Below are 19,031 nucleotides of genomic sequence, written 5' to 3'. Positions count from 1 at the left end.
TTGTGTTTAGTGAAGTAGAAGCCTGACTATAAAGTGATGTATGTATATAATAAAGGAATGTATATAATAAAGGGATGTACATAATAACAACAGTCTTAGAAAACCAAAGGCCAGGAGATTACTTGTTTTCATTTAGAGCCACCCACCATCTTACCAATCCCTGAGTTAACAAGAAGAGTAGGCCCAAATTTTTCCAGTGATCTAATCACCTCACCCCAAACTCTCACAAGATTTAGATTATGTTGACTCCAACACACAGGGCTGTACCTGCCAAAGACCATCAACACAGCCCAATTCTGGCCAATGAGAGTAAGTAGTTCTAGAGAAAGGGAATTAGCCCAGTTCAGACTAGTATGGATTAGGCCAGGAGTCCCACAGTTGAAAAAAATTTTTCTCTGTATCTGTTTATCTTTTTTTTTTTTACCTTAATTTTGTGGGTGTGAATGTTGTACCTGTGCACATGTCTGTGTAGCAGGTCTGTGCCTGGTGTCTGCAGAGACCAGAAGGCATCATGTCACCCAGAACTAGAGTTACAGGTGGTTGTGAACTGCCATGTGCATGCTGGGAACCAACCCCGAATCCTCTGAAGGAACAGTCAGTGGTCTTAGCTGCGGGCCATCTCTCCAAGCTTAGAGCTGCTTCAGACATTGAGACCAAGATGATAGTGGCCACCGTCTGGGTCCAACATGCGAGAACTGGACTTAGAACCCCCCTTACACATTTGTAGCAAATGTGCAGTTTGTTTCCCCGACAAGTGGAACAGGGGGTGCCTCGGACTCTGTTCCCTGTGAATGGATCCCTTCCCTCTACTTGGACAGCCTGTTTGGCCTTCAGTGGAGGAGGATGTGCCTAGACCTGCTGGGACTAGATGTCCCAAGGTGGGGTGGTACCCAAAGGGAGTTCTCCTTCTCTCAGGAGAAGGGAAGGGGGCAATGGGGACACGGATCTGTAAGGACTTGGAAGAGAGTGGGGAGGAGGCTGTGATAGGGATGTGAAGTGAATTTAAAAAAACCTCTCAGCTCCTCCTGCACCATGCCTGCCTGGATGCTGCCATGCTTCCTGCCATGATGACAATGGACTGAACCTCTGAACCTGTAAGCCAGCCTCAATTAAATGTTGTCCTTTATAAAAACTGCCATGGTCATGGTGTCTCTACACAGCATTAAAACCCTAACTAGGACACTTTCTATTATTAAAGGTCTTAGACTATAAAGTTCTGGTTAGCTTAATGAAGTTAGGCCACTAAGAAATAACTTTCTAATTTTCTATGCATCTACATAAATACAGCATCCTAGAAACTAGTTACTGAGTTCATGGCCAGTTAAGTCTATTAGTGCCCACGTGAGAAAAGATATGCTCCAGTGTGTTAGCTGTTCAGCACTAACTCACAGCAGCAATACCGGCTACATCAAGAAGAGTATGTAATGTGTAGCATCTTCACACTGAGCCTGTATGGGAAGCACCCAGCAATGTTACTAGAATGGGCCCTCTCAGTCAGTCCCTCAGGCACCAAAAGACGCAGGGCAAAGTGACGATAAAGGACAAAACTCTATGCCAGAGGGAGGATGGAAACCCTCATCTTGCTTTGTATGTCTGTACATGTATGTGTATACACATTAACTTTATTCATATACCATGGAGCATATCATATCCACTCACACTGTGCAATTCAGTGTTTCTGTATATTCATAAAGTTATGAAGCCATCATGATACTCAATTCTGGAATGCTTCTATTACTTCAAATACAAACACTTTACCTGTTGCACTTCTCTTTTTTGTTCATCCTCCTACACTGGGAAAGACTAACCTCCTTTCTGTCTCTGCAGATGTGCCCACCTTGGGTATTTCAGATCATATGTAGCACGTAATGGCTTGAAATGGCTCCCTTCCTGCAATGTAACACAAGCCAGAGCCAACCACATTGTAGCAGGCAACACCTCACTCATACCTGTGGCCAGGTATCTCACCATATGGACAGACATGTTTAGTCAGTCAGAGGCAAGACAATTTTGTTCACTTTCATATACTTTTCCTGATTAAAAAAAAATCCAAGTGGTCATAATCTAAGTGATTATAACCTAGTCTTTTTTTTTTTTTTTTTTGGTTCTTTTTTTCCGGAGCTGGGGACCGAACCCAGGGCCTTGCGCTTCCTAGGCAAGCGCTCTACCACTGAGCTAAATCCCCAACCCGATTATAACCTAGTCTTATGAGTACTTGATTTGTGTTTCTGAGAAAACCACCTTAAAATCTGTAAGTGCTACTATTCTCGTTTTACAAGTAAAAAAGTGAACTATTACAAGAGGCAAACTCTAGCAAGAGGTCTCAAAGTAAACAAGCTGAGACTGTGCCCTGGGGAGCTACAGTGAGAGAATCTGTCCTTTATTAGCTATACCCTTGACACAGGTAAGTTTGAATGCCAGGTCTGCACAACTTAAAGCCACACATGCTCTTTCTAAGAAACCGCACTGTCTTTCAACAACGGACATCCACGTACTGTCTGGTCCAACTCCTCACCACTTTTTAGCGCAGGTTTCTTCACTCCATCCCTGTCTACACTTGGGGCTCTGTAATTCATGACTGCAGGGCCTGTGCACGATGGCTGGCAGCATGTCTGGTCCTTTATCTCTCCACAAATACCAAGCGGTACATCCCAGTTGTGAAAACTCGGAAGTCTCACACAACTGCCAGATGCCCAGGGACCATAGTCACCCCAGATGCGGAACAACGATCTAGAATGAACACTGACTGGTTCCTCATCAGTACAGAAGCATGAGAAAGGAAGTATTCGAGAAACAAAAATGGACAATGCTAAAAAGGAAAAAAAAGGAAAGAGAGAGAGAAGCAACACCACTTTATTTTAAAAGTCCTCTAATAAAATGTCTGTCAGTCTGCCCTCCCTGCAAGTACACTGTAACACATTAAGAGCTTGCCCTATTACCGAGACTGGCCAGGTTTAGCAATGGAGAACACAGGACAAACCCTGTCAGGTAGAGCAATTTATAACTGTTCTTGAAGCACAGTGGTTTACTGCAGTCAGCAATGACCAAGTTCTGGAAACCTCTACTTTTATGCCTTAGTTTCCCCATCTGTTTAAAAAAACAAAACACGAAACAGAGTATAGAGAAAGACAGAGAAGCAGAAGTTGTCTAATATGATTAGAGGAGGCATCACAAACTAGGTGTTGGATCATTAGTATCATATCAACTACTGAGGCTCAGGCTTTGGTCAAAACACTCTAACACTCTCATAATACTAAGTTTATAACTGTACTCTAGATTATAATTGTGCCAATAAAAACAGGAATAGATTTTTTTTAATGTCCCTAAGCAGAGTAGATCCCTCTTAGAAACCTTAGCCTGAAATCCAGCTCCATATAGATTAAATGGTGCTTTGGTTCATGGTATTAACAAGTATTACTGCTAGGAGAAACAGAAAATGTAGTCTGTCTCCAGAATATTATCACCCAAATCCTTAAATTCAACTTATCAACTTCCTCTTATAACAATTTAAAAATACAACACAAGCATTAAACATTCTACCTCTTTAAAATTTAAATAGTTTTGAATTGCTATGTCACACAAAAGAGGGCACTGAAAAGCCAAAGGCTCCAGGAGACACACACAGTAAACTGATGCCCTACGCACGGTGCCACACACAGCGGCTGGCTCTAGATAGAAACTCTGTAGTCCTGACTGTTTCCCTCAGAGCGGAATGTGAGACTCAGCAGTGGGAGAGTGAAAAAAGGAGACGCACAAACAAAAGCCTCAAGCAGAAATCTCAACAGCAACATCAAACAAAGAAGAAGCCCCAAACCAGAAGGACATCTCCCCTCTGACCAACTACGCAGCTACTCGAATAGCCCAAAGCACTCAACATCCCAGGCCACAGATTCTCCCTCATCCATGTTCACTTATGTTCTCTTCACAATGGCAACCAATGTCCAAAACCAATGACTGGGTAATAAAAATGAGGTACACGAAGAAACAATATTATTCGGTTACAAAGAATGAAATCATGAAATATATAACTAAATGTATGAACCTAGAAAAGATTGTACTGAATGAGAAAACTTAGACCCAGAAAGCAAACACTGCATATTCTCTTCCACTTGCAGTTCCTAGTTCCAAATCTTCACATGAGTATAGCTACCACCCCTCAGCAAAGAAGTTTCTCTTTATAGAGAAATGGAAACCACAACAGAAAACCACAACTGGATGCAATGCAGAGATCAACTGATCCTGGGGAGCCCATCCTCAATGGATACTTCAACATCACAGCCCCTACATCTGTGATGCAGGGAACAGCAAGGAAAAGAGGGCAGAAAGAATGTAATAGGCAGAATACCAGTAAGTCAGCTATGAGACACTGAAATGGCTGCATGAACAAGACCTGAACAATGGTGGTATCAATGACCATGCTAACTTGGAAGGGGGGACATCATGGGGTTCCACCCACCCATAGAGAAAGAACTACAAGCAATTAATGACTGCTGGGAAAAAGAACATTAGCTTTTCCCAGGGATTAACTGTTGGATTCTAAGTGACCAGCCCTAAACTCAGACATACCAATAACAAAACTGACTCAGGCTGTATTTATGTATTGTATAGATATACATATTCTGATATATATGAGACAATAAAGAAAAGGGAGCGGGCAATTTGAGAGGACAACATAGGAGTTGGAGGTGGGTACCTGGGAGGACCTAGAGTAAGGAAAGGGAGGGAAGGATAGGAAGTGATATACTTCTATTTTAATTAAAAAATATTTTAAAAAAACAAAAAGATGAAGATGCACTCCAGTTCTATTTCAATTTAAGCAGGTGCTAAAAGCCACAGTCAATAAAACCCAGTTAAACAAGAAGTAGGGTAGAAAGAAAGAAAAAAACTGCTATCGCATAGGAAAACAAATTACACAATGTACACCATTGGTAAGCAAGTTTAATAGATTTCCGGAGACAATGAAAATGGCTACTTTTTTTTTCTTGACCTGAGTGTTCTTTTTTTTCCCATCTTTATTAACTTGGGTATTTCTTATTTACATTTCGATTGTTGAAAATGGCTACATTTAAGAGAGAAATAAGAGAGCAAAAATTTAAAGCTTGAAGTAGAAAACTGAAATAATTTAATAAATTTATTTTTAAATGGAGAAATATAAAACCTAAAGGAATTTTGAAAGATAAAATAAATGAGAATTGAAGTACTATAAAGAAATATAGACTCCGAAGAAGAATCTATATTTTCAAAGCAATTCCCATTAAAAAAAAAAAAAAAAAGTCTGATTCAAAGAACAAAGAGCAGCCAAGATGCCTACAGTCCTCCTGACGTGAACAAGGCTGTCAGGAGCCAGACATAATCTTCTGCATTGCAGAATATGAGGCACAGGCAACTGGATCAGTACCACAGGAAGGACATCCAGGAACATGCTGCTGTGTATGGAATTCCATTTCTAAGAGAGGGAATATGGTGGCTGCCAACAAAAAGAGTCAATTATGGACTGAAATAATTGAGGTAAAACCAAAACTCAAAAATAAAGTGTTAAAAAGTACAGAAGAGTATCAGATGCCTGCCTGTACAGGGAATACTTTTGGAAGACACAAAACTGTCAATTAAATAATAATAATAATAACAATAACAGCAGCAGCAGCAGTAATTACAATTTTAGTTTATTAAATCCAAGAATGGGTTAAAGATACAGCTCAGCAGATGACAACATTCATTCCTGGCATTTCTAAGTTCCTGGATTCGGTCCCCAGAATCAACAAAACAAAACCACGTAAATCTTAAGAAGTATGATAATTAAGCCAAATGTCATATACTTGCCTCTAAGCCTAGCACCCTGTGTTGGAGGCAGAAGTATCAAGAGTTCAAGGTCACCTTCACCTATGTTTCATGGACAGCCTGTGTAACTTAAGATCCCATCTCAAAACAACAACAAAATTTAACAATCCTAAGGAAATCTTAAGGAAAGAAAAATAGGAAAATCAAAGATGCCTTACCATATGTAATAAAACAGTGGCATAAATAAATGAACAGTTTCTCTTAGTCAACAAGAAAGACAGCTTCACATGTCAGGAATGGGCAGTAGAAAGAAGATGACTGGCGCCCCTGTGTGAGGAAACGCTCAACCCAGCAGCAATGAGGAAGCAACCCAAGGCACAGCGAAGCTCAGGTCAGACTCCTCAACCCAAGGAACAGCGAAGCTCAGGTCAGACTCCTCAACCCAAGGCACAGCGAAGCTCAGGTCAGACTCCTGAACGGCAAAGTGCTGTTCACCTTTTATTATGGTTTTACTCTGCAGCCAGGTTGAGCTCAAATTCACAGAAATCCTCCTGCCCCAGCCTACCGGGGTGGCTAGGATTACAGGTATGTACCACTATGTCTGGCTGAAAGTTAAATTTTTACCAGTATTAAATGTTCATATGACCATTAAACAACAAGGACTTTAAAAATTAACTGGTAAAAATCATTGTTGCAAATAGCTTGGAATTACCCAGTAAAATGAGCTCCAAGATACCCTAGGGAGCAGCTTGCATGCTAGTTATACACAAGTGCACCAGAAGACCCTCGAAACGTCATCAGAGGAAAAAGCTTTACAAAAGTAACAAACTGAAGGAATGTGAAGGACTCTGAGGTTTGTACTTTTGCATGATGAAAAAAAATCTCGACTACAATCTTGAAGATTTTCTATTTCAAAGGTTTAATTTCTTAAAACTTAATATAATTGTCATCAAAATTCCAATGGAAAATGTCTTGGCGAATAATCAAGTACACATCACTAAAATGTATACAATCAGAGTTAGCCAAGTGATAGATACCGAGGGTAGGACACTGAGGAGGACTCACACACGTGTAAAAGAGTGTGCAGGAAATAAGGGACAGAACACGATGTGGATACACTTGGTCTCCACAGCTGCATGCTCTGAATCCAGTGATTTACCCAACTGTAGATCAAAAGTGTTTAGAAAGAGAAAAAAATTTATGTCTGCACTAAATACGTGTAGATGTTTTTCTTCTTACTCCCTAAACAATATATAACCCTGTGCATGTCACTAACACTGTGCTCGGTGTCAGAAGTGACCTAGGGATTCACAGTAGGCACAAGAAGGCAAGTAGCAGCAACATGCAGATGAGACATTCCATTTTGTAGACAGAGTGAGTTTCTGTGGCTCACAGTGCACAAGCCAGCATAGCCTTTCCAGTAATTATACTTCTGATAAGATTAAAACTCTAATAATTTAAAATAAGTACCATGGGTATCTTTCTCACAATAAAATTTAAATTTGAAATAATAATGTAACTAAAAATAGGAGGCTGGAGAGACAACTAGAGGTAAGAGCACAGCTTGCAGGGAACCCCGATTTGGTTCCCAGCACCCACATGGCAGCTCACAACTGTGTGTAATTCCAGTTCCAGAGAAATGATGCCTTCCGGCTTCCAAAGGCACCATGCAGGCACAGGGTGCACAGACATATATGTATACAATAAGTGAATAAATAATTCCTCTTAAAACAGAAATTAAATTACATTACATTTATACAATGCTGTTTATGTCATTAAAAATATCACAGTAAAATACTTTTACTACTTCAAATATTTACTGAGTAACTGTCAGTATCAAACACTAATCTAAGAGCTGAGAACAGTTTACAGGAAATCAAGGGCCCCAATTCAAAGAAGCTTGCAGATGCAAATGAATACTTAAAGAAAATAATGGCAGTCTGTGATTACCAAAGTGAGCAAAATTATTACAAGAGTAAAATGCTTGCTCAGCAAACCAATGAGGTATGTGCACAACGGGTGAGGAGAAAGATATACACTAAGGCTTTCAGTAAGTTTGAGGCGTACACTGACATGGTGTCTATTACTGTTCTGTCTGTCCTCACTATATCTGAAATCACCCATGTCATGCTGAGTTTGCTAGACGCAGACTCCAGCTTGAGGCCTTGGGTTATTACTCAGCCCCACAGCTGTATACCATGGATGATGGCAGCATCTCTTTAAGGACCAAATGAACTTCCACACATCCTGTCCACACAAGAAGTGTCTATGAGATTTACATTAGTGGTGTGCATCACTTTGTAAGAACTCAAGAAATTTGGCTCTATAGATAAATTACATCCTTCTGTCAAAAACACAAAGTTGGTAGAGACAAGGAAACATGCTACAGAGTAACTAAGCAACAGAGGGATACTTGAAATATAAAATCAAAAGAAATTTACAACAGACTAAGTAGAAAATGCAGATTATATCAAATATGAAATGTGCTTAAGCTATATATATATGTTAGTGCTGTGTGCACTTTTCTTTCTTTTTCCAGAGAGAATCTCCGTATGAGACTAGGGCAGCATGGACCATGTGACCCTCCTGCTCTAATCTGCTAGGATGACAGGCTACATGCCACCCTGTCTGGCGTCTGCATGTGTAAGCTGCTTTGATGCTGAGGTTTACAGGCCATGGTAACTTTTTCTCAGTTACGATTTTCTGTGCCTCGGTCTTTGTGGACCTCTATGACAGAGCACTGCTGTCTTAAGTTGTTCAGGGATGAGGTCGTGAGTACTGATCCAGTCTCCAAGCGTGCTAGTCACCGTCTGCTATTCTAAGACTACAGCCTGCAGTTAGTAATGTGCATTCACTGGCAGACTAACGCTGCCTCAAACCTTAACAAGGAAACAGTCAAGACAGCAAACAAATCCCTGCCCACATAGTGTGACCTACATCCCACACTCATCTCCTCACCTCAGACACAGTATAGATACTGTCATGTACATCTACAGGGCAAGCCACACCTACAGGTCTCTTACCTAGGACCATTGCTGTCTTTCCTCCTTGTTGAACAGTTGCCTTGTTCAGCCTTGGCGCGCTGGTCTGTGAACTCATTTGCACTTCTATCCACCACTTCTCCAGCATCCAGTGCTCTGTGTAGGCGATAGTTGACCATCTTCAGAACAATGAAAACAGCAGCTACCACAGGACAATAAACTGCTACTATAATCATCGAAGAAGGAAGGGCCTTTAAGAGAAAGGAAATATATACATATATATATTAGAATAGTTTACATTTTACTCCACTCTAGAAATCTGTCCCTAACTAAGTTATGCAAGAAGCAACTATACCAATACTAGGCTGCACCACCCACAACAGAGGCCAAACATGTGGCTGCTGCACACCTCAAATATGGTTTAGTTAAGACTATGCATGAAAAGAATATGTAATATGTCAATTCTTCTTTTGACTGCTGCTGGAAATAACAATTGAACTGGACTGGTTAAAAAATTATTGAAAATAACTTCACTACTATGACTACTACAAAATTTAAAAAAATCAACTGTGTAGGGCACGCAAAGCCTGTAGCAAAAAATAAAAAAAATAAAAATAAAAAAGGCCTATGTTCCAAACTAAACTAAGGTATCACATCACTCTGTATCTCTGTGAGATGTGAGCGATGAGCAAGTCATGGTTGTGACGCAAATACAGTCCCTGTTTATACTCCATATAGAAGACAGACAGACAGACAGACAGACAGAGTGAGTGAGTGAGTGAGTGAGTGAGTGGGGAGAGTCTCTAATATACACACAGAGATAGAAACACAGAAAGTGAAATAAACACTCAGAAACAGAGACACACACACAAAGACTAGCTGTACATTGGGCGAATTTGCAAAAGGTCCGATTCCTGATAGGATACTGAAATACACTCATTTGAGAGACTTAGTCAAGATTGCCCACCTTAACAATTCTTACCATTAAAGGCTGTCACATAGCTATCTCACCGCATGTCATACATAGAGCACACACTAGCTCCACTTCCAAACAGTCACTGCAGAATAGGTCAGCCCCATCCTGACCTGGCAGTCCATATTAAGCTAAAGTGGCTGACTACATCAGGGGACAGAAGGGAACTAGCCAGCACTGAGGTCAGACAAATCCCACAGAAATGCTCACAAACAAATGGAATTTGAATCGTTAAGATTAGCGACACTCAAAACTCATCTAAATAAATGCCAATCTTCACACCCCAAAATACTGCTAAGAACAGTGTAAACAAAGCTGCTAAAGGTGAGGGCCTGACTAAAGAAAACACACTAGTCACAGAAAGGCCGACATGAGTTTTGCATTAAGAAATTCAAAGTGATCCTTCACACTGGAAGTCGTGTTAGGTCAGTGACAACTGTTTTTTTCTACTCAAATTACAAAACTGCTCATTTATTTTTGCATCCTGAAGCCGTACCTGTGTCAGTCCCAAGCCTTCCAGGAACAGAGGCAGCCACCTTCTAAGCTTCACTTAAGTTCCTAAAGTGGGTGGAAGTGCAGACATACTGGACTGACGCGCACAGCATTAAACCTCCCTTTCTTCCACTCACTTTGCTGCCTGGGAAACTCTCTGATTCCTGGACAGCTGGCCACATTAGCTGAAGTCTTAAGGGACCATCAATCTTGTCTACAATTTTGACTCACTAGACTACCAGAAAATTACAAATGCTGTCTGTTTTACAGGGCAAACACCTAAACCAAGCACACACAAAACAACTGTAAAGGTTTTTATGGATTATACTGTAAAAGGGTAAGAGAAACTGTATTTGCATGTGTGTGTGTGTGGTGCATATGTTGAATATCCATGTGTGTGCCAGTGCACATGTGTGCATGCATGTGCAGGCCAGAGGGGTCTTCCTAAGTCACTTTTTACCTTACTTTTCAGGACAAGGTCTCTCCCTGAACCTGGAGCTCAGTGACAGACTGGCTAACCAACAGGCTCCAGGGACCCATGTGTCTCTGCTGGTCCTCCCCTGGTGGGGGTAACACCCCCAGCTTGAGCACTGGGGAGTCCAAACACAACTCCTCAGGCTCACACAGCAGGCACGTTATAGACTTGGCTATCTCTTCAGCTCCCTGTTTGAAGACTGAATTATAATAGATATACATACTATGTTTTCAGGAAGAATCCCTCAGAAGTCTGATTAGCAATAAGCATCAAGTCCAGGGAAACTAGGCTCTCTGCAAGAAAAAGTAATGTGCAAGCTATAATTTCTTATTCTCGTGTTTACAGTATGGTTTGTGTGTTGTCTGACATAGCAGATTCTATCCATTTGCATCTTGGTGGAAGGTAACTGCTGAGGTCACCACAGTTCTACCCTACAGCCTCAACTTCGAGTTACAGTATTTTATTTTGAGTGTTTCCTAAGCTAACGACAAAGTCACTGGTGTAACTGAAATTGAGCACAGGCGCTGTTCCTGGGTGGTAAAGCTCAGTCTGCCCTACTGTCGTAGGAGCCGGTCCACAGGTGTAAACGGCTGCACAGAAAACTGACTTTCTCTTTAGGAAACGATAAGCAGTGGACAGCAGAGGTGAAAGGTAGCAGCGGCTGGCGCCTACTGGTGAACAGACAAGGTCCTCATCAATACCCATAAAGGTCACAGCTGACTGACTGCCCAGGATAAAGGTCTGAGGTACCATCAAAGCTCTAAGCAGCTCTGCGCCATCTCAGACAGTGGGTCTTAACGACCGTCTGTTTCACCCAGTACAAACCTGCAAGGGAAGAGAGTTACAGAAGGCAAGCTGGGGGGGTTCCTTCCCCGCCATGCTAATTAGTTGGTTTTGCGATCCTGAGATCTGTTATTGCTGCTCAGGTATGCAAAGCAGTGCTAGCATAACCAGCGTGTGTGGTTTAAGGGTAACAGAACAGCAGGTACATCACTGGCATGCCTCTTAAAAGCTGAAGGGACAGAAATACGTACTAAACCACAACTCAACACCATCTGACCCAAACAATGGCAACTCTACAAAACAAAAACAAAAAACCATTCTCAATGTCTGAGAGACAAAAGGAGGATCAGGGGTCTGAGGGCAGCCCTGACAACGCGGCCGGACAGTGGACATGGCTGGTGGAAAGAGTGAAGGCTTCAGCCCATGAGAATACTATGTCAATTTCTCAGAGTTAAAATGGGACAAGATGGCTCAGGAGGAAAAGATGCTTGCTGTGTGAACACAGTGACTTGAGTTCAACCTCTGAAACCATGAAAGATGCTGTCCTCTTGACTTTTGCATGTGCACCCCATGCAAGCATCATATACATGCACACCTATATAAAATGATGCTTTTCAGGAAGTTAAAAATTGATACACTCAAAAGAACTGAAAGGGGGCTGGGGATTTAGCTCAGTGGTAGAGCGCTTACCTAGGAAGCGCAAGGCCCTGGGTTCGGTCCCCAGCTCCAAAAAAAAAAAAAAAAAAGAACTGAAAAAGGATCTCAAAGAGGTATCCCACACACGTGTACTTAGCGACATCATTTACATTTATTTGTGTACAAACAACCCACATGTCTATCAGTGGATGGATGATAACATGTATATTCACACAGTGAAAGGGTACTCTGCATCAAAAAGCAAAGAAATTCTGTCATACACAACACTCGTGAGCCTTGAGAACATTCTGCTAAGTGAAATAAGACAATATCAAAATAAAGATATTTTTATGAATTCACGTACATGAGGTATCTAAACAACCAAACTCACCAAACAAGAAGTAGAATAGCAGTTATGTAAGGGTGGCGACAAGGGTGGTAGAGGAAAAAGGTGTTGCCTAATACCTGGAAGATGAGGAAATGCTGGACATCTATTGTGCAATCTTTAACACCACTGAATAGCAGTCTACTCATGCATGGGGAGACAACACATTGCATAGCTCCCAGATGTAAACAGCACCAAACCCAAACCATATGCACATGTGCTTTCCTACACAGACGAGAGATTTATTTACCTTATAAACCAGGCACAGGATGAGGTTAACAGTCAGCATGTGCATTTTAAGAACTTTCAGCTTTTCACCTTCAAAAAGCAACTTCCACCGTCCCTCCAGTTTATCTGAGTCACTACCACTACTACACTGGAGCTCTGGGCCCTGTCTTAGGATTACTAGTGCTGTGAAAAGACACCATGACCAAAAAGCAAGTTGAGAAGAAAAGGCTTTATCTGACTTATACTTCCTCAATACTGTTCACCATTGAAGGACAGGAAGGTAGGACAGGAACTCCAAACAGGGCAGGAACCTGGAGATAGGACAGGCACCGATGCAGAGGCCATGGAGGAGTGTTGCTTACTGGCTTGTTCACCCTGCTTTCTTATAGCACCCAGGAGCACCAGCTCAGGGACAGCACCACCCACAAAAGGCTGGGCCCGCCCACATCAGTCACTCATTAAGAGAATGCCCTACAGCTGGATCTTATGGTGGCATCTTCTCCATTGAGGTTCCCTCCCTTCAGATGACTCAGCGTGTGTCAAGTTAACATAAAACTAGACAGGGCAGGCTTATTAGTTAAAACAGAAGGCACTGAACACACTTTGGCATTCTAACCACAGTGGGGTGGAAACCAAGACCAACACAGACTGACTGGTGCGCAGAGTATGCAGTGACATACATGTGCAAAACGATGATGCCCTTCCCAGGCACAATGGCACCTACTCACAACAGTGCTTCACTGGAAAGCTAGTTCTGCAGTTCCTCATTCAATATTTTCAGACAGTTGACATCTAGACCTGAAATGGTAGTGAATCTATGGTACTATACACTCAAAGATGGCTCCCATTTCTTTTACAAGAAATGGCCTTGTCTCCTTAGGCCAAGTCTTCAACACTCTGGGTGATATCCAAGCTTCCAGGGAACCCAGGTAGCAAGGTGACCATGAGGAGCCTTGGGCTCTGCGGCCATGTGGAGGGGCCAGGCTGCTGCTGCTGCTGCTCCTCCCAGGTCATCTCAGCAGCACCCCAGGAGCCCCTGCAAGGACACCAGTGCATTAACATTTGCACTGGAGGAGCTGTTCTGGTTAGAATCAAGTTACTTCATGAAAAGAAGGCAAGCTGGAGAACGAGTCAGAGCCGAGCCTGGCAGGCCCTGTACCTAGGGGACCACTGTCCTCACAACCCTTGATCAAGAGCCCCACACCCACAGGCCTGCCTAGGTCACCCTGGCTTCAGTCACTGCCCTGACACCTGTCCAGAGAAACAGGAGCAGGGTGAGTGAAGTCAAGGGTAATGTCCCTTCTCTGCCAATTTAACTATGCTTCTATCGCTCCTGATCCAGAGAGGCACAAAGGAAGTCATTGCAAGTTGTATCAATTTCCTTCCACACTGGTTGTCTGACTATCATAAAGGTAGAGACTGACTGCTGGCATGTAGTTTAAGTTCTCTAGTCCTAAGGATGACACTGAGGGACACAACTCATTAGAACTGCTTAATGTACTCGAAGAATGTCTACATTCTTTTGGCTAGAACAGGAAAAATACAGTAATAGCCAGTTTGCTTGTTATGTAAATGTAGACACACATCAAAGACAGGAAGGAAGTTTTGTTTCCCATACATGAAAGAGAAAAAGTTTTCACTCCCACAAGAGTCAATGGGTGCAGTATACAATGTGCAGGAAGGTCTTCATACCTGAGAACATCTTTTTAGATAGGATGTTACACTTCAGTTCAGCCAAGACGTTTGGAACTGTGAAGATTACAACCAAGAGTCTGCCAACTCCCACCAAAACACCATTGTGGGGGCAAAGGAGTGGCCTCACAAAAGGATCTTCAAAAAGAGGGTCACGGCTGCAGTCAGGCCTGAGAGATCATGTTCATTCAGACTGTGGGTGTTCTACAGAAAAGAATGTGACCTCCATGGTATCCAGTATGCAGCGGTGAGCAATTAAGTCAGGTCTGGGGCATGCAAAGTTAGTCTTTATACTTGGAAGCAAACTTATCTTCTTCTAAATGAGTATCGCTGTCAGATTTGCATTTTGTTCCATCATTCACAGATGCTGATTTGACTGCCGAAGAGAAAAACTTCACTGTTTGGAGATAACTGTTAGTCTGATTCCTGTAGGGTTTTTTTATTGATTTGTTTTAATAGGTAGATGATTTGCCAAAATTTCAACTATATGCCAAGTGGAAACCAGGGGACATTGATCATCAGTGTAATAGAGTATTTTTCTTCATGTACTAAACTGTGCTGCATATACAGAAGTATGGTACATTCTGCAACTTAGGAAAGGAAAGGAAGACAGGGAGAAGGCTCTGGGTTTACATGCGAGTCCCTGTCTGGGTATATTCGGTAGGGAGAAAATGAGGACACCTGACATCAACATATTCCTTCACACACACACACACACACACACACACACACACACACACACACACACACACCCCAAAGCCAAAGAGAGACAGACAGACAGGAGGGAAGTAAACCGATGAATATTTTGTTCTGTCCTTTCTCCAATGAGCAAAGAAAAGAAAGAAATGCTTAGAACCAGGAACTGAGACAGAGCCACTCACAATACAATGCACACTTTCTAAGATACTCCTGACATTCGGAAACTTGGAGAAGCCAGTTGGCATCACAGAAATGTCCAGAGTAGCACTACTAGTTGTGATATACCCTTATATTCCAGTTCCAAACATCAAGCGAGTGACTCTCCCCCAGGCCCAGCGCACTGCGTGGTGAAGTCAGCTTCTGGATGAGAGGCGGCAGCTCCTTCTGAACCAAAGCAGAGATGTGTGCTTACTGCCCGTGTTTTGTTTGATTCGGGCTGTCCACCTCTCCTCAGTGTATTTCCAGGCACTCTCCACTCTCCACCCACTGATAGGACTTCAGTGCCCCTCTGTCGACCTACGTCAGAGAGATAACAAACATCTAAGCTGCTGGTGTGCATTTCCAAGTGCTTTATGTACCAGCAACTCAATTAACCCTTGGCCAGTTCATGAGGTTGTCTCTATTAGTCCCCTATTTTACAGACAGAAAAGCTGAGGTACAAAGAAGTTAGTTACTTGGTCTCAGGACATTAAAAGGTAATTTGGCTCTAGAGTCAAGAGTCAGCATTAAAAAAAATGTTTTTAAAACATCTTACTGACAGTAACTGTCCATTTTTTGTGGGTCACGGTGCAATGTTTAGATATATTTACATACTATGCACTGATCAACTCAAGAAATTTAAGTTATTCACTATCTCAAACACCACTTCTTTGTGGTAAAAGTATTCAAAATCCTCTCCTCTGGCTAATTTCTGTCATATGGTACAATACAGGCAGCCTCAGAATATAGAACCCTTCCACATACTCCTTTCTAGTTGTGACCATCAGCAGACGTGTGCGTGTGTGTGTGTGTGTGTGTGTGTGTGTGTGTGTGTAAAGCCCCAGAAGTTAAGAAGTAATTTCTATCTCCAGATGACCTGCTAGAATGCTCACTCTGCTATCATCAACAAGAATGGCCGCAGGCTGGTATTCAAGCACAATGTGTTACAGTGAACCTCCTACAGTCAATGAAATGTGGATTTCATATGAGCTTCATGTCACAAAATAGCACTTTGGATTCTTTTCAACCATGCAACAAGGTTAAGAACTAGCTGGGCACAGTGGTGTTTAGGAAGAGGAAGACTGGCAACCTGCAGGAAGAGGAAGAAAGCCTGCCTGAACCACACAGAGCTGGAGATGTGTGGCATCGCTTGGCATGTTAGACCTGGGTGGCATGGTCTTCTCTTCTCTAACCAACAGAGACCCCGAGCAGCGCGCACACCAGCACGTCTCCCTGACCTGCTGAATATAAACCCCGAGCTTCCATAACACCAGTTCCACCCAACTGCATAGCAAAGCAGCTGCCGGGAACTGCTCTTCTGTGATGGACGAGTGCTCCTAAAGAGAAGGCACGCTTACCCTGTCCCGTGACAGCAAAACTCTGTAGAGCTTATCTTGGTTAGTCTCTGGGTGAAGGACTTTGAGTAATTTTGGGAGGTAATTATAAAACATTTCCTGGCAAAAGTACTCAGCATATCTACAGAAAGCTGTAATTACAGACATACCTCTCCTTCAGTGGGAAGATTTATCAATGTATACTAGAAAACACTGCCTTGGTATTCTTGAGTATGACCAGCTCCCCAGAATCACTAAAAGGTCCCATGCCCTGTATCACGACTTAGCCGTTTTTAAACAGACAATGAGCAAGGGATAGAAACAATACAACAAAAGAAAATGAAAAAAATAGATAAAAACATGAAGACCAAGTTTTATCTCCTAAAAAAAAAAAGTATAAGAATTATATTATGAAGTTAAAAAAGAACATTAATGTTAGCTTTTCAAAATAAATATTCCAAAGTTCACATTTCTCTTCTCCCTTAACTAGATATTGTTCTTGGCATGTTTAGCTGTAACTTGCAAGCTGATAAATAAAACGGGCACAGCCTAGGCTGCACTTTGTCTTGTGACACATTATATGTAGTATCTGCTATAAAAAGTTAATGAATACTGTTGCCTCTAGATTCAAAAATACTAGATCAACCCAGATTATTCCTGTTAAGTCCATACATTTTTGTGAGAGCCCTGGCTATGACCAGCCAAAGGCCACTGTGTCTGTGATGCTGTCTACACCATCACTACAATATCTGAAAATGAAAACTCAACTTTTTTTCTTGGCTTTAAAGTTCTGTCAGTTTTGCCAACCTCTTGTAGAAAGAGGAATAAAAGTTAAAAATTCACCATGCCTGGCCTGTTAAGGCCAGCTAGAGGATCACAAACTCAAGACCTGTCTAGACTACTGTGAGATCATGACCAGCTCAAACAACCCAGTGAGATCCTTTCTCAAGCCAAGAGAACTGGAATGCAGTGTATTAGTAGTGTTTGTCCAGCCAGTCCCCTGAAACAGCACTGTCACAAACTCATATGCTCAAACAAGTGGGCACTTAGCTCTGTCTTCTACTTTTTCCTGGGCACCTAGAACTGTGCTGGGCGGAAAGAATACTGTGCTTCATCTACTGTGTGCCTGGAGCTATGCAGCTGGGGGGGAAGTGTATGCCACCACTGTGTCACTTTTGACTTACTCACAAGAAGGGCAGAAAAGAGAATCCTGCAATGTGTGCAATTCAGGTTCACAGCTAGACCACCTCTGGTCCTGATTAAAGGAAAGACTGTTGGAGGGAGGCTCAGTAAATATCGCCTGCAAACTTAGAAAACAAGGAGCTGAGGTAAGACTGTTTTCAATAGGCCTTCCAATTGTCACACATATGCTGCCTCCAAGGGACCTAGAAAAGGTCCTGAGAGCATCAGGTGTGACCCTGGGGACCTGGCCCTCTTGCCAGCCTCTCTTCTGGGGGTTGGGTAAAGCATTCTAGTTAGATGTTTTCCTCCAACCATGACACTACACAGGCAAAAGACAAACACTGGCCCAATGTTGAGGTTCAAGCATACTTTACCATAAGGGAAAATGGTCCAAGTCCAACCACACAATAGGTCAGATTAACATCAGAGACAGATCTGGCTAGGAAATTCTAAAGAACTTAGAAAACATCTTCCATAAAGGCAACAAATTGATAGTTTTAATTCTCAATTTTTTCTCTAATTCAAATGAATTATTAGGAATACCAGCTACTATCTTATGTTTGTACCCCATACTTATGCTACTCCATAAAATATTTATACCTCTAGCTGCAGATTAGAAGGTGGGACATTTGGCAGATGTATTGGCACTCTGAGAGAAAAGTCAAAGGCTTAAAGATAGAAACAAAAGAGAAGTAGATAAATTACCTAACTGAAATTGAGAATGCTAGTAATTATTCCAATCTTGATAGCCATGATAGCTTCTTGTATCTTCTCAAAGAAAGATTTTGGAGATACAAGAAAAAGAGAAATGTGAAAAATGGAAACAAGCGTAAGAAGAAAAGTTAGAAAAAAAGTACAAATAAAAATGAAGAAGATACTAAGATAGTAGAGATACAAGGAAAAGAGAAATATGAATGACGAAGACAGGCCTTAGAAGAAAAATTAGAAAAATTATAAATAAAATTGAGGAAGATACTAGAGATAGAGGGAACAAGGCCAGAGCCGTTTGAACCACCATTTAATAAAAATCAGGAAAGTCAGCCAAAGGTTGTTAGAAAACTAATCTTAGCTTATCCGGTTACTGTACAACGAATGTCAGCAGATGCTGGAAACCTAGAGTATGAAGAATGTGGATGGCATCCTGTAGATATGCATGCCAGATTCAAAAAACTATTCAAAAAGCAGATGTTAAATT

General features: G+C 41.9%; 1 protein-coding gene across 10 annotated transcripts in view; it reads right to left on the bottom strand.

The window, feature by feature from the left end:
- Pcnx1 (pecanex 1) overlaps positions 1-19,031 on the bottom strand; it is a 137,192-nt gene that overhangs the window by 96,293 nt on the left and 21,868 nt on the right. For all 10 annotated transcript variants that reach the window (XM_087553286.1, XM_087553285.1, XM_087553287.1 and 7 more), the window contains 1 exon segment: positions 8,802-9,010. In XM_087553286.1, the coding sequence (XP_087409412.1) occupies positions 8,802-9,010 (209 nt within the window).

Source organism: Rattus norvegicus, chromosome 6 (assembly GCF_021556685.1).
Source record: "Rattus norvegicus strain SHRSP/BbbUtx chromosome 6, alternate assembly SHRSP_T2T, whole genome shotgun sequence".
NCBI classification, from domain to species: Eukaryota; Metazoa; Chordata; class Mammalia; order Rodentia; family Muridae; genus Rattus; species Rattus norvegicus.
This window is presented reverse-complemented; position numbering and strand designations above follow the sequence as displayed.